Here is a 22,290-nt window from a genome sequence, read left to right as displayed (position 1 = left end):
ATAAAGAAATCACAAGGCCAGAGTGTGGTGCGATTGTTTTATGTTTATTGAATGAAAAAAGAAGTAAAAGATGCAGTCACCCTGCAATGGCGACGGCTACTTCTTTTCGAATAACAGTAATAACCGTATAACATGTATGTAAAAAGAAGGAAACAACAGCCTGCGGCCGCAAATCCGCCACACAGTCTCTCTCTCTCTCTCTCTCTCAGACACACGCGCTCTCCGTCTCTCTCCATTGTCTTTACTTTACACTTCGGTTCGATTGGATTCGCTCCCGTACTGTTAAGCAAGCCCTGTTAACTGCTCCTTCTGAGTATCGACAGCTTCTATACTGCGGGAATAGTGGATCATCCAGTACGCCTATCTATACGCGTGAACTATCCCCAATTTTGTGGTGTCGGTTCTTTTTATAATTTTTAACGACGCAAATTTGGCTTGAGGCATTCCCCCTCCTTTTTTTGTATTGAAGAAGAATCAATTGAGCCCTTCTTGTCGTGCCGCCACATTTCTATACTATAACACACTATATATACTATATATACTATACCTTATATAGAAATTCTATACTGAGAAAGATAATCGTCAACATTACCTTTCGCGAAACTGGTCTGATTTTGGCAATTCCCGTTAACCTTTCATTCTGAGCTTCGACTCTGGGGTACGGTCATAGAGACGTTTGTGCCGCAGTCCAACTTAATGCCTATTCCTAATTATCATTCCATTAAATATGCCGCTTAGTTAAATTATATTCTTATTACGTTTCCATTCAGGTTACATAACCTTTTTTCTCGCATCTGCCACATTGAATTCATTAGAATTTGCAAAGTATCCGGTTATTAGTCATCAGGGCTTATCCACCTGAGTAATCGCCAACGCGCAGTAGAAGACCTGAGCCGGACGTTCAACAGGGAAGCAAAACCATAACAACTGGGGCCGTCTGGTGGGTAATCTGGGGACAGCCATTCTCTCCAAAGTGCAGACTTGTTGACTTGACACTGATTATTTAAAATGCTGAGTACTTTGTCATTTGTAGTCGCGTGTATGGTGTTGCATCGCTGAGCGTTCGGTACTACCGAGAAACTCATGGCACGAAATTCAAACAAATGGGTTCGTTTCCCTTTGCTAAATGGACATTTCGTAATTCGAGGCAACGCACTTCGCCTACGTTCTTAAGGAAAGCCATAACGCAGGCACCTCCCGCACCCCTCAAAAAAAAAAAGAAAAAGAAAGTGAAGATACTTTATAATGCTGTTAGTGTAAAGTAACGTTCAATCTGGTGTGCATTACAATCACGTGAATATGTGCGTACATAAAAACTGTAAGTCAGACCCCACATGCAAACAGTGAGAAGACGGGCAGCAAATGTGCGAATTTAAAAGAAATGGGGGAGGCTGGGAACGTCGAAAATTTATCTTGCGTACTGCGTGCCTGAGTTTCAAGCAGGACGCAACAAATCTATTAAGTATGCAGCAGAAATGTTTTTGTTATCAAGGAAAATAAAATGGGGCTACAATCAACCAGTCAACATGACGACACTAATGCCTACAGTGGACTAGAAAATTAAACATCAAAGCCACACAATGTATGAGTCACTGCTTTTAAAGCATTTGAGGCTTGAAATAGCGCGTTATTTGTATGTTGTATGAGACGAAAACAAAGGAATGCAATAAATAATAGTAAAAAGAATTGGTTCGCAGTTTTTTTTCTACATTTTGTAGCGACAATAAAAAATGAGTTAGCATGTTAAAATAGTCATTCCCAATGATCGGCATATACCAAAAATTTATTCGCAACGTTATTAATAGATATGGAACACATAAAGGAAACAGGGAGGGATCAAGCTGAGAACTGCCACCGAGGTGGGAACAACACCTGCCTGCTCTTTCGGGGGGAGGGAATGATAAGAGGAGACGGAGATAGGAAACAATGAAATAGGAAAGAAACAAATGACATAGACATGGATAAAATATATTTTATGAAGAGAAAACGCAAAGTTTAGCTCTGACATTTTTCTGCGACCCCACCCAAATCATGCATGCGAAATCAGGCCAAAGGTGTCGAATACAATGCTTTCAGTGGCTATGGCAAAGTTTTGCTTGTGTTATCGTATTATTCATAGCAGAACGAGAAATGACGAGTTTCGAAACGAACGTCACATGCAGTGAAATTTTCAACTTACACTAAGTTAGCAGCGGGCACTGAACGTCTTAGACGGTCAATATATGCCATCCTTTAAGGAATGATTGCGACTGCTGGTGACGTCAAATATTAAAAGTGGCAAGGTCAGGGCGCGGAAAGTTAAGACTTTAAAAGCTTCTGTTGAGCCTGATTTAAAGTTGGAACTGTTGAGCGCTAATTTAAAAGAACCTCCTTTTCTTTGAGCGCTTGGCGCTGCGATTTCTCGGCACTTATGCTACTGCTCTAGCGTGCCTGCAAAGCGATGCAGTTTATTCCTTTTTTAAAAATTGTGTATTTAGCGTACATTTGTACGAGCTGCCATGCTGCGAACTGTGAGTACCACTTTTGAATTACTGTCCTTCGCTAATTTGTGATCTTGATAACCTTAAGCATTTCATTATGGGTCCTGCCACTCAGCGCAACGTATCAGGAAACGTGATGACAACACTCCAAAGAAAAACTGTTGCGTCTGTTGCTAAGAAACCGGTAGTAACTGGTTGTTACAATGTTAACTAACGTTATAGTTAGGGTACTTGGTACCGGTACATACACTTACACTGACCACAAATAAAGGGGTGCGTTCGGATGGAACAGGTAATCAGTTTGCGAATCACATCTAATTAGAGCATCGGTGTACTGGTATTTGCTACACAGAAATATTATTTACAAGCGGTACATTGATTTGAAATAAATATTTAGACCACTTATGTTTTGAAGTCGTATTTTAAACATGTATGCGAAAAAGGAGTCGAGTTGGCTGTTCTGTAAATTTACGTCTCATGCTCAGGGTCCCCTGTGAGTAAATGCACTAGATAAACGTGCTTTTGCACGTACTCTAAAGGCCGACTGGCGACCATGAATTCTTGATCACTTGGCAGGCTATTGAACATTACCTTTGTCTTCTGCATGTTATTTTTCAACCACTCTTATAATTTCTTCGTTAAGGTCCTCAATCATCTGTTCTAATTCGTCCCCAGTATTGCCGAACAGGACAGTGTCACCTGCAATCCGAAGGTTGCGGTTGCTGAGATATTCACCGTTGATCCTCATTCCTAAGCTTTCTCAGACTAATAGTTTGAATACTCCTAAGCAAACAGTGAATAGCATTGGAAAGATTGCGTCTTCTTGCCTGACTCTTATCTTGGTCGCTAATTTTCAACTTTTCTTGCGGAAAAGCAAGGTAGCTGCGGAATCTTTGTAGATAATTACCAAAGTATACGTATGTCTTCTGTACTCAAGGATGATGCAGTGAGTGCATGACTACTGGTATCTCTATTACTTGTTATGGCTTTTCATGATCAATTAAATCTATATAGACAGGTTAATTGTATTCCGTAGATTTCTCAATTACCTGACTCATGACATAGATGTGATCCATTGTAGAATATCCTCTCCTGAAAGCGGCCTGTTCTTTTGCTACCGTGAAGTCAAGTATTGCCCTAATTCTGTAAGGTTGAATAGAAAAACGACGCGAGCAGACGTCCTTGAGGAGTGGAGGAGGGAGGAGTGAGAATAAACATGTAATGGCGACCCTATGACTGTTCTTGGTGTCGCGACAAAGTTGGCGCAGTCTACTTTGCGATATTGTGTTAATTGCCTGATGTACCACTCCGGTTTCCCAAAGACAATGTGTGTCAGCCTCAGGGCCACCGATATGGATGGTGTCCAGCTTGTGAGCGGGGCATACTGCGTCTGTGGTGGAAAGTCGGCCTGTTAGCGTGAACTATGACTGTTTGTCCTCCTAAAACGTGCATAATTGCTCGCGGCGACCAAGCGGCGATGAGTACTCTCCCGATAAAATAGCAGTGACCGCAAAGATGAAGTGGCCTTCGCGCATATTAATAGAAAGCATCGCGACGCGAAAGTGCACAGAAATGGGCTCACGATTGATATGTCGCACTAGGCTTAAAAACACTGACATCAATCAGACATAACGCCGCAAGCACCGCAGCTTTATTGCAGCCTGCGTCCGTGTGTTCCGCTGCTCACGTGTCATGATGACCATGGCAGTGCCGATGAAGGCACGATGAAGATGACGATGACGTTGGCGATACATCACTGGCACGATGAAGATGACGATGAAGTTGGCGATACATCACTTCTCCCCCTCTTACAGGTCCAAGCGTTCAGGAGGCCGTCGCTGTCGGGTCGATCTTCGTAACGGTGGCGGGCTATCCGTCTGGGCCACTTCCGGACTATGTCGCGACGTGATTGGAGTGCTATCTGCAGGGTTTACGGCTACCCTCTGTGTCGAGAAAGAGTCTGAGACAGTTCGACGTCTCACCTGGTCCAAGTGTCGCCGCTGAATTCCTTTCCCGGAATCAACAGTGACCATTCTGGACCCCAGTTGATCTCGCACTACTCCTGGTATCCACCTGCGACGACTTGTTCGGAAATCGCGCATCCAGACTGGGTCACCTGCCTGAACTGGAGACCCTCCAACTCGTGGTTGGATTTCTGGTGACCTTTCATCGGGAGCAATACAGTCCAGTTTTGTCCTTATTTGGTACCCCAATAAGAGTTCCGCCGGCGACTTCCCATCCTTGACGGGCGTTCGGCGATATCGACATAAAACCCGCGCTATGCGTATTCTGAGGTCTATTCCGGGGTTCTTCTTTAGTCCTTCCTTGAGCGTACGCACAGCTCGTTCGGCTAACCCATTCGACTGTGGATGATAAGGGGCTGTTGTGAGTTGTTGCACATTGTTCCGTGCCAGGAACTCACGAAAAACTTTGCCCACAAATTGTGGTCCGTTATCAGAAACAAAGGTTTTTGGAAGGCCGAACCGTGCAAATATTGATCTTAGCGCGTTGGCCGTGGTTTGCGAAGTGGCAGTTTTCATTGGAATGGCTTCCATCCATTTCGTTTCCGAGTCGACGACGACTAAGACCATTTGTCCGTCCAACGGGCCTGCGAAATCTGCGTGCAGCCGGCTCCACCTTTCCCCGGTGGCTGGCCAGGCCAAAGGTATCTGTGCTGGTGGCATCGCTGAAGCCTGCGCACATGCGGAACATGAGTGCACCAGTCGCTCTATGTCGGAATCCAGTCCCGGATACCAAAACAACGTTCTCGCTGTGGTTTTCATGGCTGTCATGCCGGGGTGTGTCTCGTGCAAAAGACGCAACACACGCCTTGCCGCTGCCAAGGGTAGAACAATGCGATGTCCCCAGTACACCAAATTATGGCTGACTGTAAGCTCTGTTCTTCTGTTGAAGTACGGCCGGAGATGCTCATGGCCCTGCGGAAGATATGACGGCCATCCCTGGGAAATCCATTTTTTTAACCTGCAGAAGGCTGGTGTCTCGATTAGTCAGATGTTCAACCTCGCGGGCACAAAGCGCTGTTTCCTCAAGAGAGTGGGCATACAAAACGTACTCGTCGGCAGCAAAGTCCCGCGGCTCCTTCATTACTGGCAAGGGCAACCGACTGAGGGCATCAGCATTGGAATGGTCACTGCCCTTCCGGTACTGCAATGTGTAGTTGTAGTTGCCAAGAAACAAGGCCCAACGCTGTATTCTTGCGGCCGCCATCGGTGGTATGGCTTTACCTGGATTGAATAAACCAGTAAGAGGCTTATGGTCTGTTACTAAGACGAACTGATGTCCGTACAGGTAGTCTTTAAACCGGGCGACGCCGAATACCAGTGCCAAAGCTTCTTTTTCTAACTGCGAGTAATTGCGCTCGCTCTTGGTAAGTGTCCTGGACCGGAATCCGATGGGGTAGTCAACACCATTCACGCGGTGCGACAAAACGGCCCCAATGCCTACTGGTGATGCATCGCACTCCAGCCGCAGTGGCTTATCCGGGTCGAAGTGAGCCAGAAACTTGGAAGCCACAATTGCCTGCTTAACTTGCTGAAATGCTTTCTCCTGTTCCTGGCTCCATTGCCACTTGACTCCTTTGGATAAGAGAGCATGTAGCGGAGCTAGCATGGTGGCCAGATTGGGCAGGAACTTGCCATAGTAATTTATGAGACCGAGAAAAGCTTTCAGCTCACTCACCGAGGTAGGCTTTGGGGCTTCAACAACGGCTTTGATATTGTCGTCCTTCGGTCGCAGACCCTTCGCGTCGATACGATGACCGAGAAATGTGACTTCGTCTTGCCGAAACTTGCACTTTCCCTTGTTCAGTCGGAGACCATACTCCCGCAGCCGCTGCAGCACGGCTTTGAGCCTAGATGAATCATGTTTTTTCTCGGCGATGATAATGTCATCCAGGTACACCTGCACTCCTGGAATATCCCCCAGCAGTCCGTCCATTCGCCTTTGGAATATGGCTGGAGCAGAACTTACGCCAAACGGCAATCTGCTAAAACAAAAAAGACCCTTCTGGGTGTTGAGGACTGTTATCTTCTTTGCTTCCTCATCCAATGGCAACTGGTTGTAGGCTTGACGCAAATCCAAGGTCGTGAATACTTCGCCACCGTTTAACCTAGCAAAAATGTCGTCCACTCGAGGCAACGGGTATTGTTCTACCACAGTGGCCGCATTCACAGTCATACGGAAGTCTCCACACAGTCGGAGGGACCCATCGCCCTTCAAAACGGGTACCACAGGGGTTGCCCATTCAGCGGTTTTTACCGGCGTCAAAACGCCTTCCGCGACCAGCTGATCCAACGATTCAGACATCTTATCTCTGAGAGCGTAGGGTACAGTACGGGCCTTAAAGAACCGTGGACACGCGTTTTCTTTCAATTGAAATGTGACCGGTGGTCCTTTGCACAGGCCGAGTCCCGGAGCAAACACGTCGGCATATTCGTCAAGCAGCTGTTGCAGACCTGTGCTGACAGCCTGTATTCCAGCCGGTTGCAGATTCGCTACCACATTCGACAACATTGCCACTCCAACTTCATTAAATGCCTTGATAGTGTCTCTGCCGCACAAAGATGGTCCGGAGCTGTCGACCACTATGACAGTACCAGGAATATCTTTCCCGTCGCACGTAGCGGTCATGCTAATCTGGCCGACAACTGGAAGTTCTCCCAAGAGACAAGAGAGCTTGAGCTGTGAACTCTCCAACGGAGGCCAGAACTGCTTGTACTTGCGGAACACCGTTACGGGAATGACGCTTACAGGTGACCCCGTGTCCACCAACATAGTGAGCGGAACGTTATTCCAACTGATGTCCTTGTAAATAGGCTTAACCTTGCGGATACTGGCTGCGTGATGGAGAACCGCTGTAATCGTGTGCAAGGCGTCGTTGTCGTCCGAGCTTGTGTCCTCTCCGGCTGCCATGGCGTACGAACCCTGGCGCCGTTGTCTTGCTGGATAAGATCCCTGCCGACGGTCACTATTTGTGCTAGACAGGCACATCCGACGTAGATGTCCTCGTTTTCCACACCGGTGGCACACCGCGCGAAGGTGTTTGCACTCATCCTCAGCATGCGATTCTCCACACCTTCCACACACGTCGCGTTGTTCCGGCTTGGGAAGTCGCTTCGAGGAATGGCTCTTTTGTCGGGCAAAATGTACCTCTGAGTGCGCCGAGTTCATGCTCCTGGCATTTTCAACAGCTCTCTGTGCCGAGACAGCAAAGTCTTCAGCCTCTTCTAAGGTGAGCTTCCGTCGCGTCAGTAAATGGCGCCGAACGTCTTCATCCAGCACTCCGCAAACGATGCGATCCCTCAACATGCGCTCCAATGACGTGCCGAAGTTACACTTCTCAGCTAGGCGTCGAATGTCCGCAATGAAGTCCTGAGCAGCTTCCCCGTCTTGTTGCGAACGCATGAAGAAAGCATAACTTGCAGCAATCTCGTTGACCTCCGGAGCATAGTGATCTTCCAGATACCCGACGACTTCCTCATAGCGCAGTTCATTCACCTTTTTTGGTTGACACCGGCCCTGCACCACACGCACTGCACTGTCCGTGAGCGAAGCGATGAGCAGCGCTCGCTTCTTCGTTGGGTCCACGATGCTATGAGCCTCAAAGTACGCCTCCAGGCGAACGCGATACGTAGACCACGTACCTTCTGCATCGGCAAATTCCGGTGGCCGTCCAGCACTCATGCTGACGCGGGTCTTCTCACCTAGCGACGCTAGCCTCGTCGCCACTGATATGTCGCACTAGGCTTAAAAACACTGACATCAATCAGACAACGCCGCAAGCACCGCAGCTTTATTGCAGCCTGCGTCCGTGTGTTCCGCTGCTCACGTGTCATGATGACCATGGCAGTGCCGATGAAGGCACGATGAAGATGACGATGACGTTGGCGATACATCACTGGCACGATGAAGATGACGATGAAGTTGACGATACATCAACGATGGGCAAAACGAGATTCCTACGAAAAAGACAGATGTTTCCAGAACAAAATATATATTGCGTGAAGTGATTGATTTGCAAGAAAAAAGACAGCCAGCGCGCAACAAAAGTTGTTGGAACTGATAAGGAAAACGGGTCTCCAACGGTCTCTGAGAACACCCATGCTATTTATTAAACCGAATGTCTTCGAGGAGTCATTGACAAAGAGTTTTCAGGCTTGGCTTAATTTCTATGAGTACACATGTGATCATAATTGTTGGCTGGATGATGTTGACAAACTTATGAACATGCGGTTGTAGCTCGGAAGCGTCGCAAGGATTTGATATGAGATCCGAGTGCCCGAAAAGGCAAGGCTTACTTGAGCGGACTGTAGGAAAAAATGTTTGAGGATATTTTCTGTAAGTAGGCTGGAAAGTTGGAATTGGGCAATAGCTTTCAAGTACGTTTCTGGCCCTGTTCGTAACTAATTTTTTGAAAAGTGGAGGCTATTGCATGAAGCAGATTCTGCACTGTCACACTCATCGCTCGTGCCCCTCATCATACTGAGACTTCCTAAGTGTATATAGCATCAAGTTCAACTTGGGGCACCAGAAACACTAGAAGACCTACTGCCAATTATGAAGCAATTTGTTCAGGAAAGACAACATGCGGCGACAGAAGTTAGTTAATGTCAATGAAATATCTCTAGTACCGGGGTTCCGAAGTGACAGTTTTAGGAAGGCACGTGGCAAGTATGGTTGATTTGTGGAAGAATTTTCTTAAATTATGGGGTTTTACGTGCCAAAACCACTTTCTGATAATGAGGCACGCCGTAGTGGAGGACTCCGTAAAATTTGACCACCTGGGGTTGTTTAGCGTGCACCTTAATCTAAGTACACGGGTGTTTTCGCATTTCGCCCCAACCGAAATTCGGCCGCCGTGGCCGGGATTCGATACCGTGACCTCCGTGCTCAGCAGCCCAACACCATAGCCACTGAGCAACCACGGCGGGGGTGGAAGAATTTTCTAAACAGAAGTATAACAAAATATTTAAAATGATGCCTGACGACGTCTCCCCACCTCTTTACGAAACAATTTTCCTCCCTTATCGTGCCAAGCTGATATGTGTTACCGCACAAGTCAGCGGAAAAGATGTGAAAGCACTAGTGGACAGCGGAGCGTCAATCACTGTGGTCAACAAGAACGAGATCCAAGAGCTAAATATAACCAAAGAATATCCGTTCATCGTCTACGGGTATGATGGAAACAAACAAGTGCGCAATGAATCGGCGGATGTGCTCATTACGTGTCAGGGCAAGAACAATTCTGTAAAAGCCCTAGTTCTTAGCGGTGTGAAACGCCAAATACTTTGGTCCCGTCCGGTAATGCAAGAACTCCGTTGAAATCTCTACTGGGATGGCCAAGTTACAACGCAAGACCATCATCGGTTGCCTTCCTTCACTGTCCTTGATGAAAATCCTCGCAAGCCCACTGCAGCAGAAAACATCCCTCGGATGTACCCATAGCTACTCTGTGTCGGAGGCTCCCCAAGAGCGACGTAACAGTTTAAAGTCCCATTCGAACTAGGAGATTCGACCGTAGTGAAACGGAGGGCGTACAATATGTCGAGAGTCAAGAAGCTTTCGCTGAAGAATGCTTGACGCTGGTGTCATACGCCCCTCTACATCTTCTTTTGCTTCTACGATCACGATTGTGCCGAAAGAGGATGGAACATTTTGTCTCTGCACCAACTACAGGCAGATTAACGAACGGACCGACATCTTCCTGTTTTCTATACCTCATATAGACGAAATGATTAATGAGACGGGAGGCTGCAAAGTTTTGTCTCGACCTTTGCAAGGGCTTCTGGCAAGTGGCTGTGTGAGAAGAGACGAAGAAGCTCTCAGGATTCATCACACCGTTTGATGTTTATCAATACAACAGAACTCTATCTGGCTGGAAAGATTCTCCAGCCTGGTTTCGAAAGATGATGACCGGTGTTTTGAAGCCACGCTTGGGACTCTTCTGTAATGTTTACATTGATGATATCTAGTATACTCACGGTCAGGAGAGGAACACTCCGAACATCTGGCGAAAGTTTTGCAAATGCTTAGTGACGCGGGCTTCAAGATAAATGAAAAGAGAATATAGCTATTTAAGTCAAGGGTAGTTTTTCGTGGAAGAGTGTTCGATGGAGCTGCTAAGAGCACCAAACAGGAGTTCGTTCAAAAGATCACGAAGCTTGCAAAGCCGCACGACAATCACTCCCTCAGAGTCTTTCTTGGACTCGCAGGTCACTTCAGGAGCTTCATTAAAGATTTCGCCAAGAAAACGAAGTGCTTGACGGAGCTCACAAAGATGTACCTTTTGTCTAGACTGTAGAATGCGAAATGACTTATCGAGAACTAGCACAACGTATATCATCCGACACTGTTCTTACCCTGCCGAACCATAATTTATCTTTTGAGATGAACACAAATTCATCAAATTCTGGTACAGGGGCAGTTATGTACCAAAGAGATTTGAAATGTTGTCTCCTTCAGCAGCTGCGAGTTATAGGATACTACTCCTGTACATTCAACCCTACTCAGCTGAAATATTCGACAACTCGGAAAGAAGCACTAGCCGTTTAATTGGCACCGCGTTATTTCCGTTGATGTATGATGGAAGGAAGATGAAGTTGTACAGTGGCGACCAAGCACTAACCCATCTTTTATCTATCTCAGAGACCAGAGGGAAGCTGGCCCGTTGGGTCAATGAACTTCAACAATACGATTTGATGTCTTTCCCCGAGCAAGTAGTCATCTTACAGATGCAGATGCCCTGTTTTGGACGGCAGCAGAGGCTCCACATGGAACGGTAAACTTGACAAACTTATAGGAAGGGTATGAGCCTCTGCACTTTGGGGATGCAATTTTCACTATGCCATGCGACGCTGATACCAAAACTACTTCACTTATATCTTGACAGCCGTGAATATGGTGGTAATGATGGCTTTTGGTGGCCGTGTACTAGGCTTCTTCAGAGGTTTATATGGAAAAATATGAGAAAGGACATCGAAGACGAGGTCAAATCGTGTCACTCAATTGTGCCAAATAAGCAAGCCTATAAGTACCAGCCGCGATCCGACGAAGTAGTTTTGCCATGTCATTCCGATAAAAGCTTTGAAGTTGTGCACGTAGACTTTGCCGAACTGAAGAAGAAGAGTCCTGGAGTTCGAAAGGCGCACTCTTTTGTGGTTGCTATAGAACAGTGCAATAGAATGGTAGGAGCGCCCCCAGAATGAGAAGACGCTAAGAGCGCTATGGCCCTTCTTGATCGCACAATGTATTCACATGCTGAAAGGTGTGATATCAGTCAATGGACCCGCATTCCTAAGCAAGAAACTTCAGCAGTGGGCAGATAGCCGGGTTGTTACGCTACGACGTTGTGCTACATATCACCTGCACGCAAATGGAATGGCTGCGAGAGTGATCCGTGACCTTGAGCAGTTTATCTTTATGTACCCAACGTTTTGAGGAGGGTGGAAATGCTGTCTTGAAGCGGCTGTGGTTCATCGTGACAAGACGAACACTACTAGTCTTAGTTTTAGCCCTCATTCTGCCGCTTGTGGCCAAGTGCGAACTCTGCCAGTTGACAAAGAACTTGAAATTAAAGACAACATGCGTCTGTATGAGTGCCGTAAAAGCAACGAAGAGCTAAATAAATACAAAAAGAACGAAGTTGCAATTTGACAAGCGGCACCAAGGGCACCGGGATGATGTTTCGCTGAACAATGCCATGACACACGTGTCATGTAGGTCATGAAATAACCGCCTATGTCTTGGTGCTTTCATGGTTGTTTTGTTCACTTGGTATGCACTAAAGTTGGCATAGTATGACAAGAATGTATAACGAACATAAATCATAGCTCATGACAGGAATATCATGACATTTCTCATGTAGGTCATGAAACTGCGCCAAAAGTGGTATAGTATGAGCGTATGAGGAACATAAATGGTGGGTCACCACATAAATGTCTTGTACGCCATGAAACGGCCGCCTACGTGTTGGTATGTACAAAAATTGGCATCGTATAAGAAGAGTCTGTAACGAACATAAATGAAAGCTAATTAACGTGACTCTCATAACACGCGTGTGATGTAGGTCATGAAACAACCACCTGCGTCTTGGTGCTCTCATGAACGTTTTGTTAACACTATATGTACCAAAATCGGTTTAGAATAACAAGAGTGTATGTCGAACATAAAGCACAAGTTACGACATGAATGTCGTAACATGCGTGTATGTAGGTTATGAAACAGCGCTATCATCCTGGTGCTCTCATAATGATTTCGTTAATTTGATAGGCTCCCCGCTTACTGCTTCGCATATCCTCGATTCGCACTGAGCGTGGGATCTGCGGGATTCTTTGTTGGCGTTTCTTCCCTAGAAGAATTTTAAGCATTTCGTATAGAAAGAACAAGTGATTCCGTTGACGCAACGGTCAGTCAGTCGCATCATTACAGCCGTTACCAGAGCCATTATGGTCGTGTGAAAATAAAATAAAAGTGCGCGCGTGATTGCCCCTGCACGGTGCATGAGGAACCCGCAGTCAAGTAATGCTTTATTGACCGCGGCAAAATTCCCCAAGATGTGTGATGCGTTGACGTATCTCTCATCAATTTTCCGGCGTAAGCTGAGCCCCGATGCAACGGAATTTTATTAGAGCCGCGGCCTACAGCCTAACACCATAACACTCTAACACACTACGCCCTCACAAAAGGTAGCGACTCTTTTGCTTAACCTGTAGCACACCACTAACGACGAAACAACAAGTAAAAATAAAACGACGCACTGTCAGATTAAACCACCAGCAGCTGTCGGGGTAACAAGTTCACAGTTGTTACTGGAAGTGAAACGGGGGCAAATACTTGAACCAAACCCATCTTCATGATGAAATAACACTATCCTAATCAAAATGTCGCCTCGAAAGTACAAACAAAAGTGATTACGTCAACTCCTGGCAGATCGCCGCTCGTTGATTGGTCTCCCTCGCGCCGTGACGTTCCACGCTTTTTCCAAGTTACCTAGCAGCCTGATCGAATCGGTTCCAGCGCGAACCTCTACAAAACATGGACTTTGGATAGCCAGGTACCGACAAAATGCTTCGCATAACGTCGATTCCCGCTGTGCATGGGATCTGCACATTTTTTTTTTGAACTGCGCTCCTGGTACATCCTACTCAATGTAGACGTAACCGTAATAGTATGGCATAGCATTCCTGGCATAAAAGTCGTGGGCGCCGAGGAATAAAGAGAGGAACCATGCTCAAGATTGATGACTATAATTGTTGGCCGAAAACACATGCACGCCAGGGTGTAAAGTATTTTTGATGCCCTTTGGTGAGACTGCCGTCGCAATGGTTTCATCACAATTCGCCTGTGACGTGCTGCTTCGAAATTTGTATTTTGTGATGCGCTAGTAAACGGGCACTTGCAGATTAGTTAAACTTTCAATGCACGTTCTTTTTGTTAGACAGAAAGATGAAGATGCGTCATCTGCTTTTTGGAATACGGTAAATACTTGCGGAGCTAGCATTTTGTCGTGCCGAGAGACACCTAATTAAAGATGTCCTCCAATCGCGACACCCACTGAATTTGCAGCTTTTGGCTAGATGCCTGTGCGACATCTTATAGGCTTCGGCTGGTGACTAAGGTTGTGAATGTTTTTGAAGGAGTTCTCCCTTCTGTTGCTACATGATATGTTAATCTTCTGTAATGTGATTTTTCACTATTGCAAAACGTTATGTTGGTGTCAGTGTCAGCGATAGAGAGTGGCACGAGTGTCATTGTAAATAAAGATATGCACTAAGTGAATGTTTGGTTTCACTATTTTTCAGCGCCGACATACCGAGCTGTTGTTTATCCCCAGCTGTTTGAAGGCAGAGATGAAAACACAAAAGTTCTGAAAATAAACGACGAAATAACATTGAACCTTCAGCCAAGCTCCATTCTTCATGACGAGTTCTTCCTGCGAAAGTATCGCCAGGGTGTTTCAGAATACAGATACGTAAGAAAGAAATTTCGTATTTTCCCTGTCGGTAGTTACATTATATTTTAAGTATATCTTTAACTAGAAAGAATATACATGGCCAAAGATTAGCTCTTCAATGAGTAGATGATGCAATCCCCTTCTGAGAACCTAAATGACCTGAATTTCCCAATAATACTAGTTCTCGAAAAAGCTGTTTACTTTTACGAGTACAAATGAAAGCACTCCAATTATGATTTTCGAATACAAATCTCGCGCTTCATTTTTTCAGGCTTCCCTAGATGCATATGTGAAAAACCTGGATATCTGAGCTACTTCATTTCACGATCTGTTGACTTATAGAAGGATTTCTTCAATAACTTTTTCAATGAATCTTAGAACAAAAGCGCACGCGGTCCTTTGAGGCAAAGGCAATCACCACATAATGGAGTTTGTTGCTTAACATTACATTGCATGTGAAGTAGACTTGTATATCCATCGCAGTTTATGAACTAATGCCGCTTTCTGTATCTTCATCAGCTTTCTGGGCAATGTTTGTTTGAAAGCAGTTTCTATTTACGTTTATAAGTTCCTTCACATGAAGCCAGTGTAAAGCTACGATGTTTTTTTAATGGCAGGGAGCTGCGCAGGTTTCAACCTGTAGACCGGGAAAGAAGAATATAGAGCAAATGCTGCAGAATAAGATACGTCATTGGGATATTCAGCTGTTTTGTGAAGTCTGGCAGGATACCACATTAAATATCGCTATCTCTTTTGACTACCTTTCGACTAAATGCTTGATAATTGTTCTTACAGTTCGACGTTGAAACACTGCAGCAAGATCTGTATCACGACAGCAGACAGCTTGCGGCTGTCGTAGTTTCTGAAGAAGACGGCGTGTTGCGCGTGGTATGTATACCCTAGAACTGAAGCTGCTCCAAGTTCCATTCTGTGTATTTTCCCAGTATTTAAGTGCGCTACGTATACATCTACATATATGTGTGTGTGTATGTATGTATAAAGAGGGAGAGAGAGAGGAAATGTGCCATAATTCAGTTGTTGGCGGTTATTTCACGCGACCATCGAGAAACCGCGCTGCATTGAGCGTAGAGCATGAGTAGATTGCTTTTCAACTGAAAGTATTTAATGAGGTTGCTTTTCTGAGCACCCATGAGGGCAGTCACATGGTTTTACTTCGATAGCAATTACACGGACACTCAGCGCGCATTAGCGCCTTCGTCATCGTCCCGCTGTCGCATTGTCGACGCGGTGACGGTTAAAAATTTTCGCTATAACGCTTTTGCCAATTCCGGCCAGCATCGGAGACAGTCTACACTGACAGCTAAGGAGACAGCAGGAGATATCTTCATTGCGGTGTAATGGATCGCGTTCCGAAGCCTCCGGAAGAGGCGTGGAAAACGCTTCTGCGACGTGACGCCGCCTCGCGGCGGCAACAAGAACGCTGAGAACATCCCGCATGATTTCTGTATTTTATGTCTTTGTGCCTGACAACCTTTGTAAAACACAGTTTTACTTAGAATAAGGGCGCAGAAAAGAGTGTCTACGTTTTCTTGTACGCAGACGACCTTTGTGTCGGCTTTCCGAACGTCCTGCTCAGCCGCCATCTTTTTTGGACAGGACAGTATTGGCTTCGATGCTGTCTTCGCGAAGCTGTCTTCTTTGACTTCTTCGTGAGAATTGGGGTGAGAGTTAATATTTCCGCTGTCCGCTTAACCGTCTACTTTGCCGTCTGGGGCGAGTATTGAAGAACAGTAACGCGTAGAGCATCTGGCCGCAGACACGAGAAAGCCAAGTGGATGCCCCCTTGTGTACCGCTTAACCGACCCGGCAGTGGAGTGGTGACAGCGTTCTGCCTCCCACTGGTGTCATGAGTGTTGTGCGCGCACAGGCGCTAGCGGTCCGGCTGAGTAGCTATGAGCACATCCTGCACCATGGTGAATAAAACCGTCCGCACAGAAGGGACACACTTCAAGCTATAAGGAAAAGATGAAGACTAAGAAATCTGAGCAAGTGTAGCTTCTTGTCTTGCTGCGATAGTTTTGTTATATTGGAGGCTTAACAGTGCTTCTTGGAGGAAAGGTCGTCTGAGGCGATGACAGAGAGCCCGACATCACTTGCGTCTAGCAAGCCTCTTCGCACTGCGTCCTGCAGAAGTATAGTCTAAGGCTTGCCATGAGGACGTTGACATGTCCGGTTCCTGTTTCTGCAACAGCAACCCGATGGAATCGGGTCGCTTCTACGACTACGCCGTCGTGGAAGGCAAGCGACTGAAGAGAAGATACCGCGAGAAAACCAAAGACGTGAGTGAGCAGGGCCGCACTCCGATTTGCAGGATTACTTTTGGGCCTCTCGACGTCTCGAAGAATTTAAACTCTGTACACCGACCAATCCTCAACATCTCCCTCGGTAATATGGTTCCGAAAGGATTTAACGAATTGCGTTTCAACACCAATAAAACGTAGTCACAACGGAAGTAGCTACGTAGGCCGCTCTAAAAAAATTGAAAACCTTGCGCATATTCGGACACACAGAAGTCTGGTCGCTCCTCGTGCACAGTGGTTGCACTCGGGCAGGTGTTCTTCCCGATGTGATGATTGACATCCGAGACGAAGAGCTACGAAGCTTTCTGTGTTCAGCAGTGAAGGTCGTCGATTTTCACCGCTTCAGTTGCTCGACGAGCGTCGAGCTTCTTTTCGAGAGAGACACGCTACCTGATCATGTCAAGGTGTGCTTGTGAGGCACCCGGTGCGTCCTTATGTGCTCTGATGACTGCAATGTCAAAAGTGCCTAAAGCTGAGCCATGTCAGTGCTTTCTGCACAGACCGGACGGCATGCCTCCGCTATGCCGGCAGCTATTGCGTATCTCCATGCACAGTAAGAGAAACGAAGTTCTCGAATTGCGATGGACCCCACGAGGTCAATTCCAAGGATTGACCTAAACAGAAAAAGGAGATCAAAATACTGAACCAAATGAGCAAGACAAGTATGCCCCAGAAGTAGGTGGCAGTGTCAGTGCAACACCGGAGGAGACAAACGCGTCGTCGACGGGGACAAGCTGTCGGTCCAAACGAGAGCTCCCTGGCTCCAATTGCGCAGGTCCAGCAGAATATAGTTGAATTGGCATTGATCTCTCCAAACCATTGATCCAAGCCAGCCGCGCAAACCCGTAATCGAATGTATGGCCACGCTTGCCACCACGCACACGGCCCTTAGACTGTCAGCGGGAGCAAGGACTGTGCACTCAGATATCACCATCGGACTCTGTCATGAAAGCTATGCTGCGACAAATAATCGACTCCCCGCAGCTGCTACTGTCTGGTTTATATACGCCAGTGGCGCTAACAGCGGCAAAAATTATAAAAGCTATAAACAGTCTCCTAGCTACAAAGCAGTAACTTATCCCTCTGCCCGCGAAGAACTGTGCTGTGCTGTAAAGCGTACACGTACGCGTTGCACTGGAACAATATGTTGCGCGGTCCTCATTATATTCACCATACCACCACCCTCCTTCCTATTCACATCCTATCTCTAATATTGCCCTAAATTCCTTCCCCAGCGTGGAGCAGCAGGCTAAAGGCACTTAGGCCGACCTCTGCACCTTTCTGCCAGTAAATAACCTATGTTTCCTTCAAGCTACAAATGATGACGCTTTTGCTGTGTATTCCGGCCGCACAATACTGAAGATGTAGAACGCCGGTCTCAGTGCCCGCATAGAGGGAGCCTTCATAAGCACAACTGCTCCCTGCGCTTGAGATCGATACGCATGAGGGCTCGATACGCTGGCGTCGTGAGGCGCCTAATGGAGCCCAGGTCATTGCTTCTGCGGCGCAGCAGCACTTACCTCGCGCTCTTTGCTTCGCGCCAACTTGTCTCCCCATAGCGTTCTTCGATTACTGTGTTAGGAGGTGTCAGGAGGTTCGGCGCGACGCTCAACCTTGCTATCGCTTTCGATGCTGATCCGTTCGGGTGAAACTGACCAATTTTCCTTTTCCTGTTTCGCGGGTGCTTCCACCCTGGTGTAAAAATACACGAAGAGACTCTCTCTCCTCTGGGAGTTGTGTGAGTATGCGTAAGCAGTGTGTCACTTGCTCATATCCATGCCACCCGGTTTCATTATCGATGTTGTGAAACATGATCCGACCACTATAAAGCTTATCAACCTTCAGCAGTTGTTATAAACCTTATCGGAGCATATCCGACCCTCACCAAACCTTATCGGTTGTTATCAATCTTATCGGACTCGATCCGATATTTTATCAACCTTTATCTGTCCTTATCAACATTATAGAGATGATACGGCCCTTATCAGCCGTTTTCAGTGCTTATTACCATTATCAGAATTGATCCGACCATTATAAGCCACTATCCCTCTTTAGAATCTTACCCATACACGTCACACCATTGTCAAACGCTATGAGGCCCATATAACGCCTCATCACTCCTTATCATCCTTATCAAGTAGTTAACTCTTTATCTGTGTTGCGCAACGCCAAGAGCATGAACCCTAATAAATCGGTGGCATTTCGATCGGTGAAGGAACGCGCCAACGGAAGGCACATCTGCCAACCAACGAAACGCAACGTGGATGTGTCTTTGGCATTAAATTTTCACAAAATCGAAATTTTCCTGTTGTCTACTATGCACCAAGTCGGCTCTACATGCGACTCTAGAAATGGCTTTTATTCCACCTTTTTCAGTATTCCAAATCTTTCCAAATCCATTATTCCAGATCTTTCAATAAAGCATTCATAGAAACTGGTTTTATACAGCGCTTTCTTCATAGCGGTTCGTCGTATACATGACGTACAGGTTTCCTCGTTGTGTAGGCATAGAAATGTTTAAGCATTTAGAAAGGAAATACGCTCGATGTGTACCTTGCTGTAATACCACATATTCATTTTAAAGCGAAGCTTTGTTTGCCTCTCTCTTTCATTTTCCCACTGCTTCTGCTGCCCACTGCTTCTGCTGTGACTGCGGCGGTCTGGCACACCGCGTCAGGGGGTGGTTAAGAAAGTGGGTATACACTACAAGAGCGAGTCAGACAGGAAAGGTGACTTGAGAAACTCGTTTGGACCCCGCCGCGTCGAATGTGCCCAATGCCCTCTAGAGCTCCCTGGATGTCGTCACATTAGCCTCTTGACAGCTGCAATTATCCATGACTCCCCTCAAAAGCGTTGCAGAAACTTCAGCGCGTTCCTATTAACGAACGTGCGAATCCAGAGGGGACGTGGGTAGGAAGGAGGAGAAGAGGCAGTTGCCGTAAAAGGGGAAGGGGGGGAGGTGATGCGAGAAGGCAAGGAAACCATGCTATTATATATACGACAGCAGTTGCAGGAAAACTGGATAAGTTTGTTTTCTAGGTAGGTTCAGTATGTTTCCGCTATTTCTGAAAAATAAGCAGCTAGCAAAATGTCAAGCGGACAAATTACGCATGGCGTGCAGAAGCAGAGCCGCATTAATTAAAGCACACAGCATTGTCCCGGCGACACTACGGAAACGGTCGACCGTCAAATGAACACTTCACAAATGAAGACGTAGCATTGCGGTTACGGCGTTGCTAGAGGTCGAGGATTTGATCGCGACTGCGGCAGCCGCATTTCGACGGGGCGCAACAGAAAACGCACCTGCACTTCGATTTTGGGGCACGTTAAAGAACATCGCGGTGCCAAATTATTGCTGAGTGCGCCACTACGGCGTGCCTCATAATATGATTGTGGTATTGGAACGCACAGCCCCATAATCCAATCGAAGTTTAATACTTCTGCCACGACGCGATGGGCCATGTGAGGAAATGACAATGCTGAACCCTCTCCGAGGTTATGAAGTATGCAGTACAACGCCTCGAGCGAACACCTCTCTCTGTGTGTTTTGTGCACTACACAGAAAACAGCAGCGCCGTACGCGCCGTAACGTTTAAAATCAACTCAACACTCGGGTTAGACTAAACGTTGATGAAATTAAGCTTTCGCCGTCAACATCACCGCTACTTATCGTCAAACCAACCAGCACAGAAAGCTTCACTTACATGGATTTCCTCACTGCCTGGGATCTACATAATGTTTCCTTACAATTTTCTACAGCCATATAATTCAAGGTTTTGAGGACTAGGACCACAATTTTTCTTTAATTATGGGGTTTTACGTGCCAAAACCACTTTCTGATTATGAGGCACGCCATAGTGGATGACTCCGGAAATTTTGACCGCCTCGGGTTCTTTAACGTGCACCTAAATCTAAGTACAGGGGTGTTTTCGCATTTCGCCCCCATCGAAATGTGGCCGCCGTGGCCGGGATTCGATCCCGGGACCTCGTGCGCAGCAGCCCAACACCATAGCCACTGAGCAACCACGGCGGGTAATAGGACCACAAATTCGTGCTTAGTTATCCACTTTTAAGTAATTGGACCTGAGGGACTGCAAGAAGCTTTGGCAACTTCTCACTAGAGCTCCAAATAGCATACACTTGCTGTTATTCGTTAGAATCCGTCTTCGTTTAATGCCTGCGGTATGACAGCCGGGACTTTCTGTATTGAAAACAGAAATACGTGCCAAATATACAGCACCTTGGTATATTCTGGGGTATTTCTTGAATGAGCGAACATTACTTGTTCGACAGATGACGTTGTCCTGTCCTAGGAAGACAATTTATTATTAATTTAATTCAATTTCAATTTATTTCTTGTTACATATATTTAATTCTTTCATTACAGAAATAATACGTAATTAATTTAGGTTTGATGTTTATGAAGAAGGAAGTGTTTTCCAGGATTGTGAGTGGGAAGCTTGTTAATATGTGCATGTATATATAATTACATATACATGTGCACACAAATAACCAGAAGGTTCCTCCATCACAACCCTAAAGTAGTCCTCCTCCTGCGTAAACATCAAACATCAATGTATCTATGTGCATGACTGTAAATATGTTAGTATGTGTATATATTCCGATGCTTATACAAATGCCAGCGTAAAGATGCAGATAAACAGCCGTAGATAACAATAGAAATATATTAGTGTAAAAAGGGCGTAAGTCGAATAAAAGAATAAACTAGTGGCAGATCGTTCCTAAGGTCAATGGGTAATGTATTTCGTAATAACTTTGGTGCGATATTCGCAGCCCATTTACAGTGTTTGTTCTTGGTTTAGGAGTCAACAAGTAATGTGTGTATCCAATCTTGCAGCGACATATATGGAGTGACTTTGGGTAATCAGTGGTATTGGACGCTTTTTATTGTAGAATTGGTGGATTACCTAAAGAGCAATGGTTTAATTTACCAACTGGAAGTGTGGTATAAGCGTAAGGCACGGCGGAAGCATTTGTTGTGGTCCCGTGAGGATAGATGGATGGATGAATGACTTTATTGAGGTCCCTCGGTGCTCGCGACTAGTACACTAGTCGCGAGCACCGCGGGACCTCAATAAAGTCATAAAGCCATGGCCTCTCAGCCACATGGCGGGCCCGATGGACAGCCCTGAGCTGTGATTCCAGGTCCGAGCTGCGTAGAGGTCGGTGCCACTCTTCCTTGGTGGTCCTGGCCCCGGGCGCCAGGGGCCAACCCCAGAGCATGCGAGCAAGGCTAGCCATATCCTGACAGTAGCGACACGCATGTGAGGGTGCGCGCCCGGAATATATTTTGAGCAGGAAGGCCGGGCATGGGCAGGTGCTCGTCTGACGCCGCCTGTACGTGACGTCTTGTGCTTTATTGAGTGCTGTGTGCGGTAGCGGCATGATACACAATAAAATGTGTAGGAATGGGCGTATAACGATTTATTCACGGAGTTGTAAGATTAGGATATGCCATGAATTTGAGCAGTATCCCGATCCCACGAGCTGATTTATT

The 22,290-nt window shown here is 46.3% G+C and overlaps 1 protein-coding gene across 1 annotated transcript in view; it reads left to right on the top strand.

Annotated features, from left to right (window-relative positions):
- The first annotated feature begins 2,352 nt into the window (after nt 1-2,352).
- The window catches only part of LOC142564127 (venom metalloproteinase antarease TserMP_A-like), a 56,487-nt gene continuing 36,549 nt past the window's right edge, over nt 2,353-22,290 (top strand). Inside the window, exons 1-3 of the mRNA XM_075674983.1 lie at nt 2,353-2,510; nt 14,300-14,469; nt 15,247-15,339. Of these exons, the coding sequence (XP_075531098.1) occupies nt 2,441-2,510; nt 14,300-14,469; nt 15,247-15,339 (333 nt within the window). The 5' untranslated portion in view covers nt 2,353-2,440. The remainder of the gene's footprint in view (nt 2,511-14,299; nt 14,470-15,246; nt 15,340-22,290) is intronic.

The sequence above is a fragment of the Dermacentor variabilis genome, chromosome 11, assembly GCF_050947875.1.
Source record: "Dermacentor variabilis isolate Ectoservices chromosome 11, ASM5094787v1, whole genome shotgun sequence".
NCBI lineage: Eukaryota > Metazoa > Arthropoda > Arachnida > Ixodida > Ixodidae > Dermacentor > Dermacentor variabilis.
This window is presented reverse-complemented; position numbering and strand designations above follow the sequence as displayed.